Below are 19,321 nucleotides of genomic sequence, written 5' to 3'. Positions count from 1 at the left end.
GATTCTGCTATGCTACTCTAATATGTCAATACTTCAGTAAGCTTGCTTACTAGAGTAATAACCGTAGACATGTCGTTCTATCTCGGAAGTGGAATGTTGAGTCGCCACACATCATTATCATGACAGATTTATTAATGTAAATCTTAATCTTTTGTTGCCAATGTATGTAGTTATTTATATATCAATGATCAGAACTTAGAAAGGTTTGACAAAAAGAAAACCTGAAACAACTGAATTTTTGATTGGTGGAAGTAGTATTTCAAGTAGGTAACATGATGTCGATTGACTAGGCGGTATGGAGTAGTGTTCTATTGTTACTACCATTGGCTATGTACTTGTACTGGATAGGTCACCCTTTTTCCCTCATGGGACTGGGAAATTAGTGGTTTACCACCTCAAACGTTGCTCTTTCAATATTTTTGCCACTTCAGAAAATGTAACTGAGATGTAAATTTGTGAGAAATATTATGGTGTGTATGAGTCAAATCGATGTGATTAGGTTTCGGAGTAACTAGCTTGGGCTAATTTGTGAATTTTCAATCAACACGAATCCAAGGAATTTCAAATATATATATATATATATATATATATATATATATATATATATATATACATATATATATACACGTGTATCCGTATATCTACACATACACAATATGTGGGCCTACTGCTATAGTATCTACAGCACCCGAGTCCTGAGAGTGCTCCAAATCTTGGCTGGATAATATATGTTATAGATGAGCTTTTCCCAAATATGTAAAGGATAACCACAGAAAAAAAAATCGGTAATAAATAATAATGACAGAGGAGAAGAAAAATAAAACCTTGGCTCAGTCTCAGTGACTACTAAATAAACTTTGGCAGGCAGCCCCTCGTCCTAAACCATAATTCCAAACCTACCCCTACCTCTCGGCACCATTCTATTCTCCTCGACTCGTCTCCAAAATTCCCCATCTCCTCTGCCTCCGGCGAAGCCTCCCTCCCTTCCTTCCACCGCGTGCTGAGCCCTGAAGCGGCGAGGCATAATAAGGTCTGCCACCCTTCCTTTTCTTTCTCTCGAATAGCGCGTGCCCCCCTAACCCCTGTTTCTTCCTTGGTCCTTGCCCAGAAGCATGGCGGATTCGCGGGCAGAAGCTTCCAACAACGCTTCCGGGGACACGAGGAGCACCTCCACGCGCCCGGCGCGCCTACGCGTCATTCGCCCGGACGTCCAGGAAGTTCTCAGGAGCCCTCGCCGTAGCCGCCCCAAGAAGCAGCCGCCCCCGCCCCAGCCCCCGCCGCCACGGAAGAAGAAGGATAAGGAGAAGGAGGAAGTCGAGCGCGCGCGCTATGGCTGCGCCTTTCAGGACGAGGACGAGGACGACTTCGCGCTGCCGGACCTGGTCTGGGGCAAGGTGCGGAGCCACCCGTGGTGGCCCGGACAGGTGTTTGATGCCGCCGACGCGTCCGAGGTCGCGCTGCAGCACCGGAGGACCGGCGCCCCGCTCGTCGCCTACTTCTGGGACAGGACCTTCGCTTGGAGCGACGCGTCCGCGCTGCTCCCCTTCCGCGCCAACTTTACGCGGCTCTCCGCCCAGAGCACCATGTCCAGCTTCGTCTCTGCTGTGGATACCGCGCTGCAGGAGGTTGGACGACGCGTGCAGGCCGGCCTCTCCTGCGGTTGCTTCGGTTCCAGCATCGCCACCAAGCTGGAGGTTGAGAACGCTGGTATCCGGAAAGGGGCGTATGCTACGGCGGTAGACGGTTCGTACATGAGGGATGCCTTCTGTGCCGAAGCCTTTCTTGACTACATCTCAGCACTGGGAAAGAAACCGCTGGCTGGCGCTGATCTTCTTGACCTTGCCACCGCTAAAGCACAGCTGAGGGCGTTCAATCGATCAAGGGGTCCAAGGGACCTCCCCGAGTTTGTGATATTCCAGGGTATTGAGGATGTCGAGGAGGCGATTCCGCACGCAAAGAGGAAAAGGATGCACCAGAGGGGTGAGGATAATGTTCCAAGCAAGGAGAAGAAATCAAGGCGTTCTGGGAGTTCATCATGCAGGAAAGAGGCTCTACCAGCGGCTGCAAATGAAGAGGCTATGGATGAGGATAGCGGTGTGCCGAGTAGAGGGGCGACAGATGATATAATGAGTAAGGGAAAAAAGTCAAAGCACAGGAAGAGTTCGGCGAGTAAGAAAATAGACACTTCCAAATATTCAGATGGACTTGAAACAGTTGGTGTTGGTGACAGCAAAACTCTGGCCAGTAAGGCAGTGGATGGCGTTTTGAGTGAGAGCAAATCAGGGCGCATGCTAAGATCCACGCGCAAGAAGGAAGATGCTTTGGAGGGTTTGAAAAGGTTGGGAAAGGATGATAATGGTGAAACCTTAAACAAAGATGTCACTTTGCTGAAAGAAAACAAGCTCAGGCATAGGGCGAGCTCTGCACGCAAGAAGGATAAAATCACGGAGGATGGGGATGGACTCAGAGCTGGCAGTGCCAAGGATTCCGCTTCTCCTGGCAAGAGAAGGTCAGGGCGTGCTGAAAAATCATTAAGTAAGAGAGTGCCCATCTCAGAGCATGGCAGGAAGAAGAAGAAACTTTCTGAACTTATGGCAGAGATAGGCAGGACTAATTCTGCATCTGGTGGTAAGAGCAAGACTCGAGGGAGCCGATCTTTGCATGAATCAATTGAGAAACCTGAGGATCCTGTTCGTGACTCTAAGGATACAGTGAAGAATAGGAAAAGAAAGAAGCTCAACACATTGGGGGATTTGTCTTCCCAGTCACAGCCTCTCTCTCGTAACAAGTCCACAAAGGTTGGAGAGCTGATGAGTAAAGCAGCTGGGCACATGCCACAGACACCACCTGTCGTCAAACCTAATGGTGCAGCGTCTCAGACAAAATCACTTAGGGCTAAAAACAGGCAAGTAACTGCAGCAGACCAGTCTCAACTTTCTGTGAAGGTGAATCGGGGCAAGAAAGGTTCCTGTACTGAGGAGTCTCTATCTTGTGGTGAAATGCTATGGCAGCTGTCGCTAGCAGCATGTGATCTTAAGCAGAGAGAGAAAATCGCCCCTAGAAGTGTTAACTTCCTTACTGATTTTAGGAAGAACTCCTATGCTTCTAGTTCTGATGTCAACGAGGAGATACCTGAAAAAGCAGCCAACACTGAGTCCGCTCCTTCGGAACAGCCCATCGCTGATCATATGCAGGACGACTATTGGGCTGACATTCTCATTAACGTGGAGGAGCCGCTATCTAGCCTGAAAAAGAAGAAAGATGAGAGTAAAAGAAGAACAAGCAAGAAGGTGCATCAGGTTAAGAAACTCGCCAATAATCTGTCAGCGACTCTGGGAAGTGCAGATGAGCCAAGGAGTGAAGGCAAGCTAGATACACAGAGCGGGGAGCAACTTAAGGCTGAAAGCAAACCGTGTGTCACCAATGGATCTCAACTAAATGCCGGTATCAAATCTGCTGAAGAAATGGAAAATAGCTTGCTGGCTGGACTGGTGCTGCACTTCAGCAGGCCAAGTGCAGTTCCACCACGCAGTGACCTTATCAAGATCTTTAGCCAATATGGGCCTGTCAACGAAGCCAAGGCAGAGATTGCAAACAATGCCAGCTCTGCCCAGGTGATCTTCAAGAGGCGCATGGATGCTGAGGCAGCATTTGCAGGCGCAGGGAAAATCCGTGCTCTTGGACCAGCCCTTGACAGCTTTCGCCTCACCGACTTCCCAGCAGCTGGTTCAGGAAATGAGCCTTCGCATGGTGCATCAAAGAGTGAATAGGGTGTTCCCCTACTGTTGAAGCTGTTGCATAATTAGTGAGGTACTCAGGTTTCTTCCTGTGTGACATCCTTCCGCTCGATGTTGTGTAGCAGTGCATTCTTGCCGCCCTTCTTATGCATGTAGTGGTGTCCTCTTGTTTTTGCAGGTCAATGGGACGAGGAAGTTAGAGAAAAGGTATATCGGGGGTAGCTAGCGCTTGTTGCAGGATCAAGCATTCATAGGAACAGTGATCGCTTCTCTGTTTTTCAGTGTCGTGGAGGTGTCGTATACTTGCGTCATTGTATGCTGCAGATCAGATCGGATCAGTTACCAATAGGTGTTGTAAAAACATGTTTTAAGCCGGTTTCATACTTAAAAGTTTACTTTGTTTCTTAATCTGAGTGCTCGATTCTGATATGGGTGCAAATCTTTCTATCTATCTGCTACCTTTTCTTTTCCTTTTTTTCCCATGTGTGCTTGTTGTGCTCTAGATGGAGGAGCTTTAACAGATCCCGTGGCGGATCACTGGGTGTCTCTGTACCGAAGGTATGTTGTTAGAACACAAGTCTGCTTTTGAATCCATGTAGGTACGTGATTAAGGATTTCTTTCTCGTAAGGCAATGCTAATCCTATTTCTAGGGAAACAGCAGTAGCAGATTGTGCCGCTTAATTGGAGACGCAAACGCAGGCAGCGCTTTTCTTGTGTTGTTGCCATTCGCATTTCAATTTCAATCTTGTTGGGCTGCGACTGCGATATATGCGTATATGTATGTTTCTTTCACATGGACCTCTTTCATTGTTCATAAACGAAAACATTTTATCGTTTTGAAATGTGGCATCAGTTGATGCACTGAGATGGAGTAACAAATATAATATATTTTGCTTATGCGGCGCAAACAGACTCCGCACGATGGATCGAGGATGCAATGGAAGACGTCGATCCAAAAGGCTTCCTTGCAGTGAGATGGGCTGCATGTTTTGCCGCTGTCTGGAGTTGCTTTTCTAAACTTGGTTGGTATATGCATGGCTTTAGGGTTTACATGCTGTAGCTTTATTCGATGCTCCAGCTTTTGTTTGCATTGCAGGCTTTGCTTTAGCTGAAATCAGTTGGTCTCATCTCCTAACTAGAGCAGCAGAGTGTGAAGATAGTCGTCCTGAATCAAGTAAGCTATTTGCTAGGTCAGGTTACAGGTAAGCATGCATGGTAGCATCCATGTACCGGTCGAGACTTGAACTGGAACTAGAATATTGCACGACGATGCGTCCTTTTGTTGACAGTTGGACTAAGGGAAGGGAAGGGACGTATTGGATGAAGAAAGGCCTAGTGTAATTCTTCTATTGCCAACCAATACATTGACATTGTAAGATGCTGAAACATGTTAGTCGAACCGTGGCAGTGTGAAGTGAATCTTGTAGAAACTTTTGAATTTCTTTGTGTGTGTTGAATAATTTTGGACAAGAGCGGCCAGTGGAGAGGCAGTGGGCGCCACGCGCAACGGAAGAAGGGGATCGTTGGAGCCCCACCATCCATCAGATGAACCAACTTTACAGTTAACGAGCAGAGCATTGAGAGAGAGAGGGAGGGAGGGAGGGTGCCTTTCTCTTTCCCCTTTCTTTGCCCCGCTGCTGCATCGTGTTACTTTTGGGCGTGCGCTCTCACACTGACACTGCGCTTTTTACTCTCTCTCACTGCATTGTGTGGCTCTGCTACTGCTAGCGGTGGGCAAATTTGGAAATTTAGACAACATACGCGACCGTATTTGCGAAATTAGACAACATGTCGACGTATTTGCAAATCTAGCACTCGTATTCGGTATCTCAAATACCGAAATTTGATTTTCGGAAACTGAAAATCCGAAAACACCGTATTCGGCAACTGAGGTGCCGAATACGGCACTGTGGGCCGTATTCGGCACCTCAGTTGCCGAATACACCCTGTACTCTGCTGTATTCGGCAACTGAGGTGCCGAATACGGCCCACAGTGCCGTATTCGGCACCTCAGTTGCCGAATACAGCCGGCCACCCATCCCATCCCCTTTTTCCCGCGTCCCATCAATCATTTTCGCGTCACATCAATCATTTTCACCATTTTTTGCAACCCGTGGCCGGATGCATGCATGATTTTGGCAACCCGTGATGTTTGGCACGGCCTGAGGAGAGGTGAATAAATGGAGTTCGTCAGAGAAGAGAGTAGCAGCAGAGTAGAGAAGGGAGTAGCAGAGCAGAGAAGGGAGTAGCAGCAGCTCAAGTATAGAAAGCAGCAGAAGAGGAGCAACGCGATCAGCAGCAGCGGCAGTTTAATACTTCGAGAGCACTCACTTTCATACCGGTTAGTTATTAGATTACCTATTTAATACTTAGGTTAGTAATAGTATTTAGAGTAATTAGCTTATTTGGTTAGTCTGTTTCGAAGTAGATTAGTTCTTTCAGAAGTAGATTGTGATTGTTTAATCCGTTCGATTACATTTATTTAATTATATTGGTTTATTTAATTAGACTACTTAGATTATACAAATTAGATTATTTAATTACATTATTATATTACTTAGATTATTTAATTAGAGTACTTAGTTTATTTAATTAGAGTACTTAGGTTATACAAATTGGATTATTTAATTACGTTATTAGATTACTTAGATTATTTAATTAGAGTACTTAGTTTATTTAATTAGAGTACTTAGGTTATACAAATTAGATTATTTAATTACGTTATTAGATTATGTAATTAGAGTACTTACTTTATTTAATTAGAGTACTTAGATTATTCTCATTAGATTATTTAATTACGTTATTACTTAGATTATTTAATTAGGGTACTTAGTTTATTTAATTAGAGTACTGAGATTATACAAATTAGATTATTTAATTACGTTATTATATTACTTAGATTATTTAATAAGAGTACTTAGATTATACAAATTAGATTATTTAATTATGTTATTATATTACTTAGGTTATTTAATTAGAGTACTTAGTTTATTTAATTAGAGTACTTAGGTTATACAAATTGGATTATTTAATTACGTTATTAGATTACTTAGATTATTTAATTAGAGTACTTAGTTTATTTAATTAGAGTACTTAGGTTATACAAATTAGATTATTTAATTACGTTATTAGATTATGTAATTAGAGTACTTACTTTATTTAATTAGAGTACTTAGATTATTCTCATTAGATTATTTAATTACGTTATTACTTAGATTATTTAATTAGGGTACTTAGTTTATTTAATTAGAGTACTGAGATTATACAAATTAGATTATTTAATTACGTTATTCAAATACCGAAATTTGATTTTCGGAAACTGAAAATCCGAAAACACCGTATTCGGCAACTGAGGTGCCGAATACGGCACTGTGGGCTGTATTTGGCACCTCAGTTGCCGAATACAGCAGAGTACAGGGTGTATTCGGCAACTGAGGTGCCGAATACAGCCCACAGTGCCGTATTCGGCACCTCAGTTGCCGAATACGGTGTTTTCGGATTTTCAGTTTCCGAAAATCAAATTTCGGTATTTGAGATACCGAATACGAGTGCTAGATTTGCAAATACGTCGACATGTTGTCTATTTTCGCAAATACGGTCGCGTATGTTGTCTAAATTTCCAAATTCGTCGCTAGCGGTGGTCTCTTTCCTTCCCTTCCCTGGTACTCCTGAGTGACTCCATTGAAGAGCAATTTGCTTTCCCAAACATACACTAGCTAGCACACTACTTAAAGCGCAACACGCTTACTTAGCGGGTAAGGTGGGTGCCTCTCTCTCTCTCTCTCTCTCTCTCTCTAGCAGGTAGCAGTAGTTAATAGTACTAGTAAGAATTACCGGGGGCAGCAGCAGTTTTCTGCACTCCTAGCACCAGTTCATTCAATTCTTGGAGCCATGGAGGGACGCCAAAGGAGACAGTTAGCAGGCCATCGATCGAGGAACAACTAGTAAGATCCCCCTCCGATCTGCTCCTCCTTCTTCAAGGCATATACATGCAAGAGAAGAGAAGAGAAGAGAAAAGAAGAGAAGAGAAGAGAATCAATGGCGGCGTCTTCAAGGCATATGCTGCTCCTCTGCTGCTGCTGCTTCGTCGTCTTCTTCTCCGCCTCCTTTGCTCAGATGCCTGGTAAGTCGACCCCTACCCGCACCGCACGTCTTCTTGTGTTTTTTTCCTTCTATCTAATTCTTGGACTACTAGTAGTAACATTTTGGCCTAATCAATTTGCTAAATTCTGCTCTGCTTATATATGGAGTGCTTAATTAGTCAGTTCCTCCTCCTCCTCCTTCTCCTATGTTGCGAGTTGCGACCAACTGCAACTCGTTTCTTAGATACTTACACTGGGAAGTATCTTGCATAGAAATGCGGTGAAATTTAGTGAATGATGAAATGGTGATGCACGACAGTTTAGTAAATTCAGACAAGATACGTTATTCTCGTAAATAGAATATACGTACACACCAGTACTCGTACTGCACTGCAGTACCGAAGCGAATGCAAATCAAATGCAATTGCGCGCCTTTTAATGACATCGAAGGGTAAATCAAATTAAAGCAGGTTATTTTCCATCCAACTTGTTGAAGATGCATGAATTAGCAGCTGAGCTGATGCCTGATTGCATTGTTGGCTGGGGTTGGCAGGCTTCCTGAGCATCGACTGCGGCGGGTCTGCTAACTACACGGACGAGCTCGGCCTGGTGTGGACAGGCGACGCCGGTTGGTTCCCCTTCGGCGCCACGGCCACCATCTCGGTGCCGTCGGAGAAGCGCACGCAGTACTCCACGGTGCGCTACTTCCCCTCGACGGCGGACGGCGGCACCAAGAAGTACTGCTACACGCTGGGCGTCAGGACGAGGACCCGCTACCTGATCCGGGCCAGCTTCCTGTACGGCAACTTCGACAGCAGCAACGTCTTCCCGGAGTTCGACCTCTACCTGGGGGCCTCCCGCTGGTCCACCATCGTCATCTACGACGAGACCAAGGTGGTCACCAGGGAGCTGGTCGTGCTGGCCTCGTCGCCCACCCTCAGCGTCTGCCTCTCCAACGCCACCACGGGCCAGCCCTTCATCTCCACGCTCGAGCTCCGCCAGCTCAACGGCTCCCTCTACTACACCGATTACGAGGCCGACGCCTTCCTCAGCCTGTCCGCGAGGATCAACTTCGGAGCTCCCACCACCGATCCTGTCAGGTATCCGGACGATCCGTACGACAGGATCTGGGAGTCCGACTTGGTCAGGAGGGCCAACTATCTGGTTGACGTCGCTCCGGGCACACTCAACGTCTCCACCGATAAGCCCGTCTTCGTGAGCTCCAGCGAGAGGCCGCCCCAGAAGGTGATGCAGACGGCGGTTGTGGGTTCGCTCGGTGAGCTCACCTATCGCCTCAACCTCAATGGCTTCCCCGGCAACGGATGGGCATTCTCCTACTTTGCCGAGATCCAAGAGTTTGTCGTTCCCGAGACACGCAAGTTCAAGCTCTTCATCCCTGGTTTGCCGGATGTTAGCAAACCCACGGTGGATATTGGTGAGAACGCCCCGGGGAAGTACCGGCTATACGAGCCAGGGTTCTTCAACATTTCACTGCCATTTGTCCTCTCCTTCAAGTTCCGTAGGACAAATGATTCATCCAAGGGTCCTATTCTGAATGCCTTTGAGATATACAAATATATCCACATTGATCTTGGCTCCCCAGACGGTATGCATTTTGCTTTACTTAACTCTCCTATCTCTAATAATCCATGCATTTCGCCTTTATCATTGAACTGTCGGTGCAGCGCCTCTCATGACAAGCCTAGCCTCACGTTACCCATTCGCTGATTGGGCAAAGGAAGGCGGCGATCCGTGTCTACCTTCACCGTGGTCTTGGGTGAAATGCAGTCCAGAATCAGAACCAAGAGTCATTTCCATGTAATTAACTCAGCTCTCAACTCTACTATCACAAGTGTTATCCAAAAGGGAAGGGAAATCTGCTACTCCCTTAAACGTTTCATCTCTTCCAAGTATCTGCATCTGAGCTTGATGCTGAATTAATACTGACAACCTTACTTGTGATCAGAAATCTTTCAGGAAAGAACTTGACAGGAAACATACCATCGGAACTAGCGGGTTTGCCATGCTTAGCAGAGATGTAAGCATTGCCTTTCTGCCCACAAATAGATATACCTAGTCCTTCCATCAAAGGTATGATTAATGCGCAGAATTTCCTTGCAGCGGACTTGCAAATAACATGTTAACAGGCCAGATTCCAGACCTCAGTGGCACTTCGAACCTATCCATCATGTGAGGAATTACTTAAGTTGGTTCATTTCTTTGTTTCACACCTTTTGTATCTTCATCTTTTCTCATGATTTTTTCTTGTTAAAAATGCAGTCATTTCGAGAACAATCAACTGACTGGAAATGTTCCGTCATACTTTGGCAGTTTGCCAAAACTGAGTGAGCTGTAAGTCCTAGCGAAACATAATCCTTCTTTAATCCGTGAAATCTGCCTGCAAATACTTTGAAATAACTGCAATGCTTATTTTCCCCGGTGACAGAAATAAAATAAAAACCTAACATGCCACTCCTGCATATTTATCAAGCTACTCAGGAACTATGACACACGCCATTATGAAGGCCCTTAATTTGTTGGTAAATACGTTTTGTAGTTTCAAAATTAGTCGTTTTTTTCCTCGAGAGCGCAGGCGTGTTATTGCATTAAAGAAGGAATAAAGTTGCAGTACAAAACAGACACAACAACACCGAAAAAAGAGAAAATAACAAAGCTGATTTTTTATTTTGATGTATAAAATTAGTTGTTTATTATTCTTATGTCTTACATAAAGTTAAAATTCCTTTTCACCAATGCAGGTACCTTCAAAACAACAGGCTGTCTGGAGCCATCCCCAGGGCTCTTCTAAGTAGAGGCATCACTTTCAAGTGTGTCTTCTTTCCTTAATATACTATGTTATTCGTGGAGTTCATTATATGTAGTTTCTTCCCTGGAATGTTGAAAGATAGGTTTTGCAAAATTCATTTTTTGGCATTGCATTAGCTGGTCTTTCTGTATATATAGTCGCAGGTGCGGTGACTAATATTAATTAGTCGCAAGGGCTCTTTTTTATTAGGAAACAATATTAGTTACCCCTTAAGTGGTGGTGTTTTTTTTCCGCTCTAGTAACATAAATCTCGGTGAACTACAGTTTCTTCAAGAATTTTAGCAGAAGATCTATTTAAATAGTTATACCATCAGCTAATTTGTGCTCTCCATCTCTAAAGGAAGGCTAATGTGAGCATTCATCAAATTATATTTTCAGCTACTCGGGGAATATGTACCTTGGAACAGGGAAGCAAGAGAAGAAACATGTAATCATTGTTATATCTGCTGTGCTTGGAATGTCTTTCTTACTTGCAGCTGCCCTCTGTTGTTACATGCTGACACACAAACCCATTAAGAAATACTCACCAGAAGGTCCAAACCGTGAGCCACATCTTATTTTGTTGAATCTTCCTCTGGCATCCTTTTGTGTTCTGAACTTCTTGTTACGTTCCTCTGGTCCAGATGATGTTACAAAGGTCCTGCCTGAGCAGAAGTTCCAGAATTCAAGCACACGGTCCTGTGAAATAGCCGCTGAGACAGCTCATCCCTACAAACTATCGGACCTTGAAGTGGCGACCAACAGCTTTGCCAACAGGATTGGTTCTGGGGGTTTTGGGATAGTGTATTACGGAAAGCTGGCTGATGGAAAGGAGATTGCTGTAAAAGTGCCAACGAACGATTCATACCAAGGGAAGAAGCAGTTTACAAATGAGGTACCTTGCTAACCAAATGGTAAAAACTGTAGTAGTACCCTCAGAAGAGGCATACGCCACGGCACAGCAAAGATGATGTTTTGCTAGTTTTCAGATACTAATAATTAATATGATGAGCACGTGATGTAGTAATGAAATTATTATGACATCAATCTTTTTTTTTGTTTTGAGTTTTCTAGTGATGATATGTTGTTCTGAATTATAGCATGTTCACTATATAACCATTAAGTCTATTATTTGTGTTGAATATGTGTCGAATATTCAGGTGTCTTTGCTTTCAAGAATACACCATAGGAACCTAGTTGCATTTCTAGGCTATTGCCATGAAGACGGGAGAAATATTCTGGTGTACGAGTTCATGCACAATGGAACCCTCAAAGAGCATCTTCATGGTAAGTTAATTACTTTCTTTTCTTTGTTTGTGAGTGACGTGCTAAAAGGAAGGATTATGGATCTGTGACAGATACGTAATCATTTGCATTGCAGGACGGGACAAGCACATCAGTTGGATCAAGCGGCTTGAGATTGCTGAGGATGCAGCAAAAGGTCAAATTCTGTTTTCTGTTACGATATTAGTATATTAGGGCCTCTAAGAAATCATTGACCAGCAAATTCATAAAGGAAAACAAACATTCTATCTGGCAGGAATCGAGTATCTTCATACCGGATGCACACCATCTATCATCCACAGAGACATCAAGACGAGTAACATCCTTCTGGACAAGCAGATGAGAGCAAAGGTGTCCGATTTCGGGCTATCGAAATTCGCAGCTGAGGAGTCTCATGCGTCAACCAACGTGCGAGGGACACTGGGCTACCTGGACCCGCAGTAAGCTAGTATTCTTTCTCTTTATTTAATTTGTTGTGTATGGAGTGAGATCTAGTGAAGTGACAATATATAGCAATGACAATGCAGGTACTACATCTCCCAGCAGCTGACGGAGAAGAGCGACATCTACAGCTTCGGGATCATCCTGCTGGAGCTCATCTCCGGCCGGCCTCCCATTTCCACCATCACTTTCGGGGAGCACTTCCGCAACATCGGGCCATGGGTCCGTGTTTTTTCTTTAAATTTATTGGTAATTTAATTTCTTGAGATGAGATGAGATGAACGAATGCTTCATCGATAGTTGTGTCTTCCGTGCGTGCATGCATGGATGCAGGCCAAGTTTTACTACGAGAGCGGAGACATCGAAGCGATCATTGATCCATCGATGGTAGGGGAGTACCAGGACGTGCAGTCCATCTGGAAGATCGTTGAAGCGGCGGTGCGGTGCATCGACATCGAGCCCCGGAAGCGGCCGTGCATGCCGGAGGTGGTGAAGGAGATCCAGGACGCCATGGCGCTGGAGAGGACGGCGACGTCGGAGATGAGGGGCGGGTGCCCCTTCTCCCCGGCGGCGGCGAGCGTGAGGTCAGGTGGGACGATGAGGTCGCACGACATGATCATGGACAACCTGCTGCTCATGGACGAGGAGGACGACTCCTCCTTCTCCGGCTCCGTCAGCAAGTTGAAGTACCCCGAGCTGCGCTAGCTAGCGAGTCGGCCAGTGCAGCTGCTCCGTGCATGGATTTGATGCTGCTGCTAGTTTCTTTTCTTTTCGTCGCATTGTGCTAGCTCTTTTTAGCGTGAGAGTTTTTTTTGGCACCATGCAATGCACGGAGGAGCAGCAATTGCAATTGCAGTTGCAGTTGCAGTTGCAGGGAGCATACAACAATACATAGTTTTGCGTTTGCATTTACAAAGGGATGCTTTGCGTTTTGTAATTTGATATCTATCTTTAATTTACTCAATTACTATCTTCGTGGACTGTCAATTGTACCATACTGATTTTAATTATCTTTTCTGGTGAATTCCATCAGGCAAATTCAGTTTGCAACTAAACAATAGAATCAAAATTAGAACATCTCCAGCAGATATCTAAATTCTCACTGCCAATATTATCATATATGGAGCATTCTCAATAAAATTTATTCTCTAAATCTTTTTTCTCTCCAACAGATTTTTAATATCTCATTTTTTATATTTCAACAGATAATAATCTCTTCCAAAAAAGAAGCACCGTTCACGGCGCTCGTCGGGAACGAGCACCACATTCCCTAAATTGCCACTCGTCAGGGAACGAGCACCATTCGCAGCGCGGCTCGTTAGATAGTTTGTCGTTCAGGTCTACACCGAGGGTGCAGAGTGGGGGACCCGAGCCACAGCGGGTGGGCAGGAAGAGGGGCGTGGGATGGCCGAAATGGGTGAATAGGGAGCCGACGCCCACTCACCACAAGTAGAGAGCGAGAGGTGCAGGGTAAGGGGTTGGTAAGTTTAGGGAGACACATACAGAGTCTGTTGAAGCTTGTTTTTTCCCTTAAATCTTTAAATTTAACTATAGATAGTTATATATCTTGAAGATGCTCTTACAGTCCAATTCTAATTCCTCCGGAAATGGAATTTGATCTTCAATTTCAGGAAATCAATTCAATTCCAGAAACCGAGCCCGAAGTAGATTGGGCCTGCAGCTGCACAGTAGCGGGCCGGTGAGCCCAGGGCGCAGGGGGCATTTGAGTCAAATCACAGCAGGGCGGAGGCGGCGTTAGGGTTTCCCGCAACGCCGTCCTGCACCATTATCCTCTCTTCCTAGCTTAGCCTAGCGGAAAGTTAAGACGCGGGCGAGCTAAAACCCTTCCCCTTGCACTCCCAGCAATTTTTCCCTCGCATTCGCGCCGCCGCTCCTCTCCTCCGTCCCCTAGTGGGGGTGGCGGACCAGCCGAGCGGAGAGCGCTCCATCTACCACGGATCGGATCGCATCGCATCCCCCTGTCTATCTTGTTGGAGGATTGGATTAGCATCGATCGCGCCTGCTGCCTGCCTGCTTTCGAAACTGAGAGGGAGATGGAGATGGAGATGGAGACGGATCCCATTTCCCCCTCTCCCGACGACACCACTGCCTCCGGCGGCGAGGCCAAGGCCTGCGCCGACTGCCACACCACCAAGACTCCCCTCTGGCGCGGAGGACCCGAGGGACCCAAGGTCGGTGCTTCAGTACCTGCTGATAGATCCTTCCATCTTGCAGTTCCTTCTGCTTTTCTTTCTTATGTTGGTTTCTTGCCAAACCCCGAGCCATCCATCGATCTAATCTTGTTGCCTGCTGCTGCTGCCGATCCATCCTGCAGTCGCTCTGCAACGCCTGCGGCATCCGCTACCGCAAGAGGAGGAGACAGGCGCTCGGCCTCGACGCCAACGCCGACCCCCAGGAGCAGCAGCAGCACAAGAAGAAGGCCAATAAGAACAACAGCAAGGAGGACAAGAAAAAGGATGATGAGCAAGTCACCGTGGAGCTCCGTGTGGTGGGCTTCGGCAAGGAGGTTGTGCTCAAGCAGCGCCGTCAGATGCGCCGGAAAAAGTGCCTCAGCGAGGAGGAGAGGGCGGCCATCCTCCTCATGGCGCTGTCCTCCGGCGTCATCTACGCCTCCTGATTGATCACCCTCCAGCTCATTGCATTCTCTTCCATCCGAGGAGATAGATGATAGGCAGAGGGAGCGCAGGGTCTTGTGTTGCCGATAGAAAAGCGGCCTAAGCATGCATGGTCAGGTCGCGGAGAGAGAGATGCCTAACTTATTTTTTTCCTTTCTCTTCTCCTCCTCCTAGCTCCAGACTCTCTGAATCCCTCTTGTTAGTTTTCCGGCAAGTTAGTAGTATTAATAATCTATAATCAATCTTGTGACATGTACTAGCTCAGCTGTAATGTAATGTAGTAAGTATTCTCTCTTGGTGTTAGGAGCATCAGATCAGCATGCTGCATGACATGTAATCTCCTCGCCTCTCATCTCCTCTCCTCTCATTGTAATGTAACAAGAGCGCCTTGCCTTATTGTAGTCTATTATCATCTCATCTGATCTGATCATCATCTGCCCGGCTCGTCTCTTCTTGCAACACACACACACACAGAAGACTAGACTATGCCGGGCTGCCATGTTTGTGCAAGTGAAATATTCTCGCTTGGTTTGTCCAGCCGAGGTTTCCGTTACTGATTATTATGCTGCTGCTGCTGTCATGGGTTGCTTCTCTTCTCGTCTGTGATTTGTCATGGGTTGCTTCTCTTCTTGTCTGGTTTGTACTAGTGCCTGTACCAAACAGTGATTTTGTGCTGGGATCTGCCATGGGTATATGTATGCATGGCTGTTTTTGCTCACAAGTTGGTTGGTCTGCTGATGTTGACCTTGCACGGACCTTGCTCACAAGCGCTGATGCCATATATATAGGTCAGGTCAGTCAGTATCCTTGCTTGTTCTGCTGCAATCTTTGCTAGGAGAGGAGAGGATGCTGTGGTGTTACAGTATGTTTCTTCTTCTGGAGAGTAGGTTGCCAATTTGGTGTAATGCTAACGAAGGCTTGATGTAACAATACGTTGCTGTTGGATTCTTTGCTCCATTTGTGCACTCGCAGAGGCAGCAGGTTCCCTCCCTTTTATGAAATGATGTGCCCACGAAGCTGGCATTCCTAGAGAGAAGGAACAGATGGTGATGCTATCCAAGCTTTGTCGGACGGAGCTGTAACATCTCATCTGTTCCTTTCTAACTATAGGAAGGAACTGTCTCTCTAACCAGTCCAAGTTATGCTTGCCCCCCATATTGGGAGCTCTACCGCTATATGGACACACAGATTATGCTCATAGTCCCAATCATACCTGTGAGCACGTAGCTAGTGCTCATTCAGTGTGAGGTACATCACTTTCACCGGATGAAAGTACACAGACTAATTCATCAAAATAATTGAATCTGGAGACTAAACTCCCTATGTCTTACTTGCAATATGCATACTAGAATTTATATCCCTGTAATACAATGACAAAGTAAAGATGCCGCCGTCCACTTTACATGTGTACTGCTCAGGTAATGCAGGCCCTACATATAAAGGTAACAAACTGGTCCTAATGATCTTTCCACATCAGTCATTTTAGTGTAGGAGATGATCGAGGTAGGTTTAACAGTATCAAAAGTATTTTCTTTTTTTTTTTCAACCACGGGGAGGAGACGTTCCCTGGGCTTTGACTTTTTTTAGGTAAAAGGTAGTGAACTTTGGCTGATCAGAATCATGCTGAAACTAGATTTCTTAGGGAGCCAGGGAGGTACCTGCTGCGAGCACTTGGGTTCGAGCAAGTAGTGGTTGCAGCCTGCATGGGCCTTGGCAGCTTGGCTAATTGCTTGCTAATTTGATTTTAATTTCATTCCCTGTAACCAATAGCCTGTAGGTGCTATTTGGACTAGTAATAAAATGGAAGTTGGGTTTCTAAAAGATGCTTGATAACCTACATTAATATTGAGAACGAGATTGTAACAGAGTTCACTGCCCTATAACACTTATTCACTGCCCTATACACTTATTGATGCCATGTAGACAATAAAACTATGCAGACCACGGCTAAAATAACAAAATGTTAGTTCATCTAAACTTTTTTGCGTACTACTTTTTTTATTATCATGAAATTTTGAATTTTACTTAGTGCATACTTAAATAGTGAAAAATTGGTGGTCGCTTATAGTTGATCTCCATACTTGCTGATTGCCAATGTTGTTGGAATTTGAGGGGGTTTTCCTTTAAAATTCAAGTTTGAGTGGAAGTCAAATTTGAATTTAAAGAAATTCCAAAAGAAAATAAATAAATAAGGGGATTTGAAGCCTTGCCGCTACAAGGCCCATAAGGCCGAGCAGCTCACCAGCTAGGCGGCCTCCATCACCCTTATCTGCTCTTGATGGTTCTGGAGAGAGGGGGCGGCGCTACTCGCCCGTCCTTCGCCCTAGCCGGGCACGTCCGCTTCGTGGGCGATGTCGTTAGGGTGGTGTCGGTGTCTACCTCAATTTGCCCAGGTCATTAAATTGGTGGGCCCCTCCTCTCTTCTATCGATCCATGATTCCCATCTCCTTCCTCCACCTCTTTCTCCACTGGTTCACCGTTGTTCGAAGCCTCGACTGTTCTCCTATGACTTGGGTTCAACAGCGAGGTGGTGCCCGCGACGTTGGTGAGCCTCCTCAATGGTGTGCCCCATCGCGTTGAGCACTGCCTCATCTGCGTGTAGCCCTGACGCATCGCAACCCGATCGCTTGGCTCTGCCTGTTCGTCGAGGTGCTCGGCCATGTGGAGCTCACCTTCGCGCATGTTGTGGCCATGAGGATTGTGACCTGGTGGTGGTGCTGGTGGTGTCTGTGTTCGTGCCTTCATGCATGATTTGCAGGTGGTTGCAGCACATGCACTCAGGTTGTGGTGTTCACGCCGTGCGCATGCTCTGCCACTGTGATTGCGCTATCGATGCGCTTCCCGTTCTAGTGATCGATGACTCATCCCTGGCACGGTGTTAGGCCTCTCGCTGTTGTGGCTTTCCTTTGCTCCTCGGATGCCAACTATAATGTGCCTTGCAAAAGGCATAGCTGCATTGTATCTCCGAGAACAAACATCATTTGTGACCTTGACATAGAGAAGGTGTCTTTGTTTTCTGGGATGACACTTCTATGTGCCTTGCCTTTGGCGTCTACTTCGTCTATTGTGGAAAGTAAGACCGTTCCCATTGCCTTTTTACAGAATAGCTTGCAATTTAGCCGTAACATGTTCTTGTGATAATCTATGTGCTGTTATTGGGGATCAATTACATGCTTAGATTGGTGGGTTTAATGCTCGGTGATGAAAGTGGGCTAAGTGAGGTTAGTGTGACAATATAGGAATTATTCTAGGTTGTGTTTGTGCTGAATTTTTGTTCATTGCCTATCGTATTGTTTATCTTTTCTTCGTTGTGAGCAATTAATATTGCTTAAGTCTTTTATGTTAATCTGGATTGAATAGCTTTTATATGCTAGTAGATTGATTGCTATATAATCAAGACTTTTAACATGTTGGACCAAAACCTAGAATATTTGTTTAATACTGTCACACTGATCGGTAAGCTTTGAATAGCCATTTGGCATCAGATGGCCGTTAATTCGGTAACCCGCACTGAGAGCCATGCAATTAAATTAATACTTGTTGATATATTTCTAGTGTTGTCCCACCTTATTTTGTCGATTGCCATACTTGATATCATGTTGAATACGAGTAGCATTGTTCTTCTTACTTTACATATATTTGAAATGCTCATGTTCATGTGTGTGATATTCATATATGTCTTCCATGGCTTGATTTACATGTTTAAATTCGGAACCATGTCAATTGTAATGTTGCTAAAACACACTTTGAAACAACAAATGTAACGATACATCGATTGTGTTTGATCGTCCCCCTATTTGTAATTCCTAGCTCTGTCACTGTCGAGTCGCGAGCACTGCCCTACTAATGAGCTTGCACAGCCTGTCCGGTCGCCGCAAAGCTGGCCGAGGAGTTAAGGCCGTTGGGCTCCCCTACCTCCCCTTTCTGGTTTCCCCTCTTCTTCTTCTTCCGCTTGACTTGTCACGCCCTATACCCTTATGAAAGAGTTGTGGGCCTCTGATGATATCTTTTAATTGAACAAGAGACAAGCAATCTCGACAGTTCAGTTCAGTCTAGATGTTAGCGAATGCACAAAAGTGCACGTCTATAGTAGCTAGAGCTACTGCAAACGATCCGCGTCTGCCTATTACTCCGAGGCAACGCCCAGACCCATGCTCTCTTCCATCGATCTCTCCAGCAGCAACAACAGCTTCTCTCCTACTAGTGGAGTATTTCTCTTGTTCTCTCTTGGAATCCTTAGAAATTGAGGCCATCTCCCCAAACCCTAATCCTTCCTGGTAATTCGGATTTGGATCTGAAGGTTGGACGCTGAGGTATTGTATTGTGCAGGAAAT

At 45.5% G+C, this 19,321-nt stretch overlaps 2 protein-coding genes and 1 long non-coding RNA gene across 3 annotated transcripts; all 3 read left to right on the top strand.

Annotated features, from left to right (window-relative positions):
• Nucleotides 1–872: 872 nt before the first annotated feature.
• Nucleotides 873–13,428, top strand: LOC133908361 (uncharacterized). Its single transcript, XM_062350348.1, has 16 exons — nucleotides 873–1,030; nucleotides 1,109–3,762; nucleotides 7,688–7,861; nucleotides 8,374–9,426; nucleotides 9,506–9,638; nucleotides 9,787–9,858; nucleotides 9,942–10,010; nucleotides 10,101–10,172; nucleotides 10,580–10,648; nucleotides 11,026–11,180; nucleotides 11,271–11,521; nucleotides 11,787–11,913; nucleotides 12,008–12,067; nucleotides 12,167–12,350; nucleotides 12,438–12,573; nucleotides 12,685–13,428. Exons 2-16 carry the CDS (start codon nucleotides 1,113–1,115, stop codon nucleotides 13,054–13,056), a joined length of 5,577 nt encoding a protein of 1,858 aa, XP_062206332.1. The 5' UTR covers nucleotides 873–1,030; nucleotides 1,109–1,112; the 3' UTR covers nucleotides 13,057–13,428.
• LOC133909709 (uncharacterized) lies at nucleotides 4,543–5,176 on the top strand. Its single transcript, XR_009908425.1, has 2 exons — nucleotides 4,543–4,760; nucleotides 4,835–5,176. It is a non-coding gene; the product is annotated as an uncharacterized LOC133909709 (long non-coding RNA).
• A 714-nt stretch (nucleotides 13,429–14,142) lies between the features above and the next one.
• LOC133909706 (GATA transcription factor 16-like) lies at nucleotides 14,143–15,404 on the top strand. The gene is made up of 2 exons (XM_062352256.1): nucleotides 14,143–14,543; nucleotides 14,687–15,404. The coding sequence occupies exons 1-2, from the start codon at nucleotides 14,406–14,408 to the stop codon at nucleotides 14,987–14,989; spliced, it is 441 nt and encodes a 146-aa protein (XP_062208240.1). The 5' UTR covers nucleotides 14,143–14,405; the 3' UTR covers nucleotides 14,990–15,404.
• Nucleotides 15,405–19,321: the final 3,917 nt, after the last annotated feature.

This window comes from Phragmites australis, chromosome 2, assembly GCF_958298935.1.
Source record: "Phragmites australis chromosome 2, lpPhrAust1.1, whole genome shotgun sequence".
Lineage (NCBI taxonomy): Eukaryota > Viridiplantae > Streptophyta > Magnoliopsida > Poales > Poaceae > Phragmites > Phragmites australis.
The sequence above is the reverse complement of the archived record's forward strand: the minus strand, read 5'-3'. Positions and strand labels throughout refer to the sequence as shown.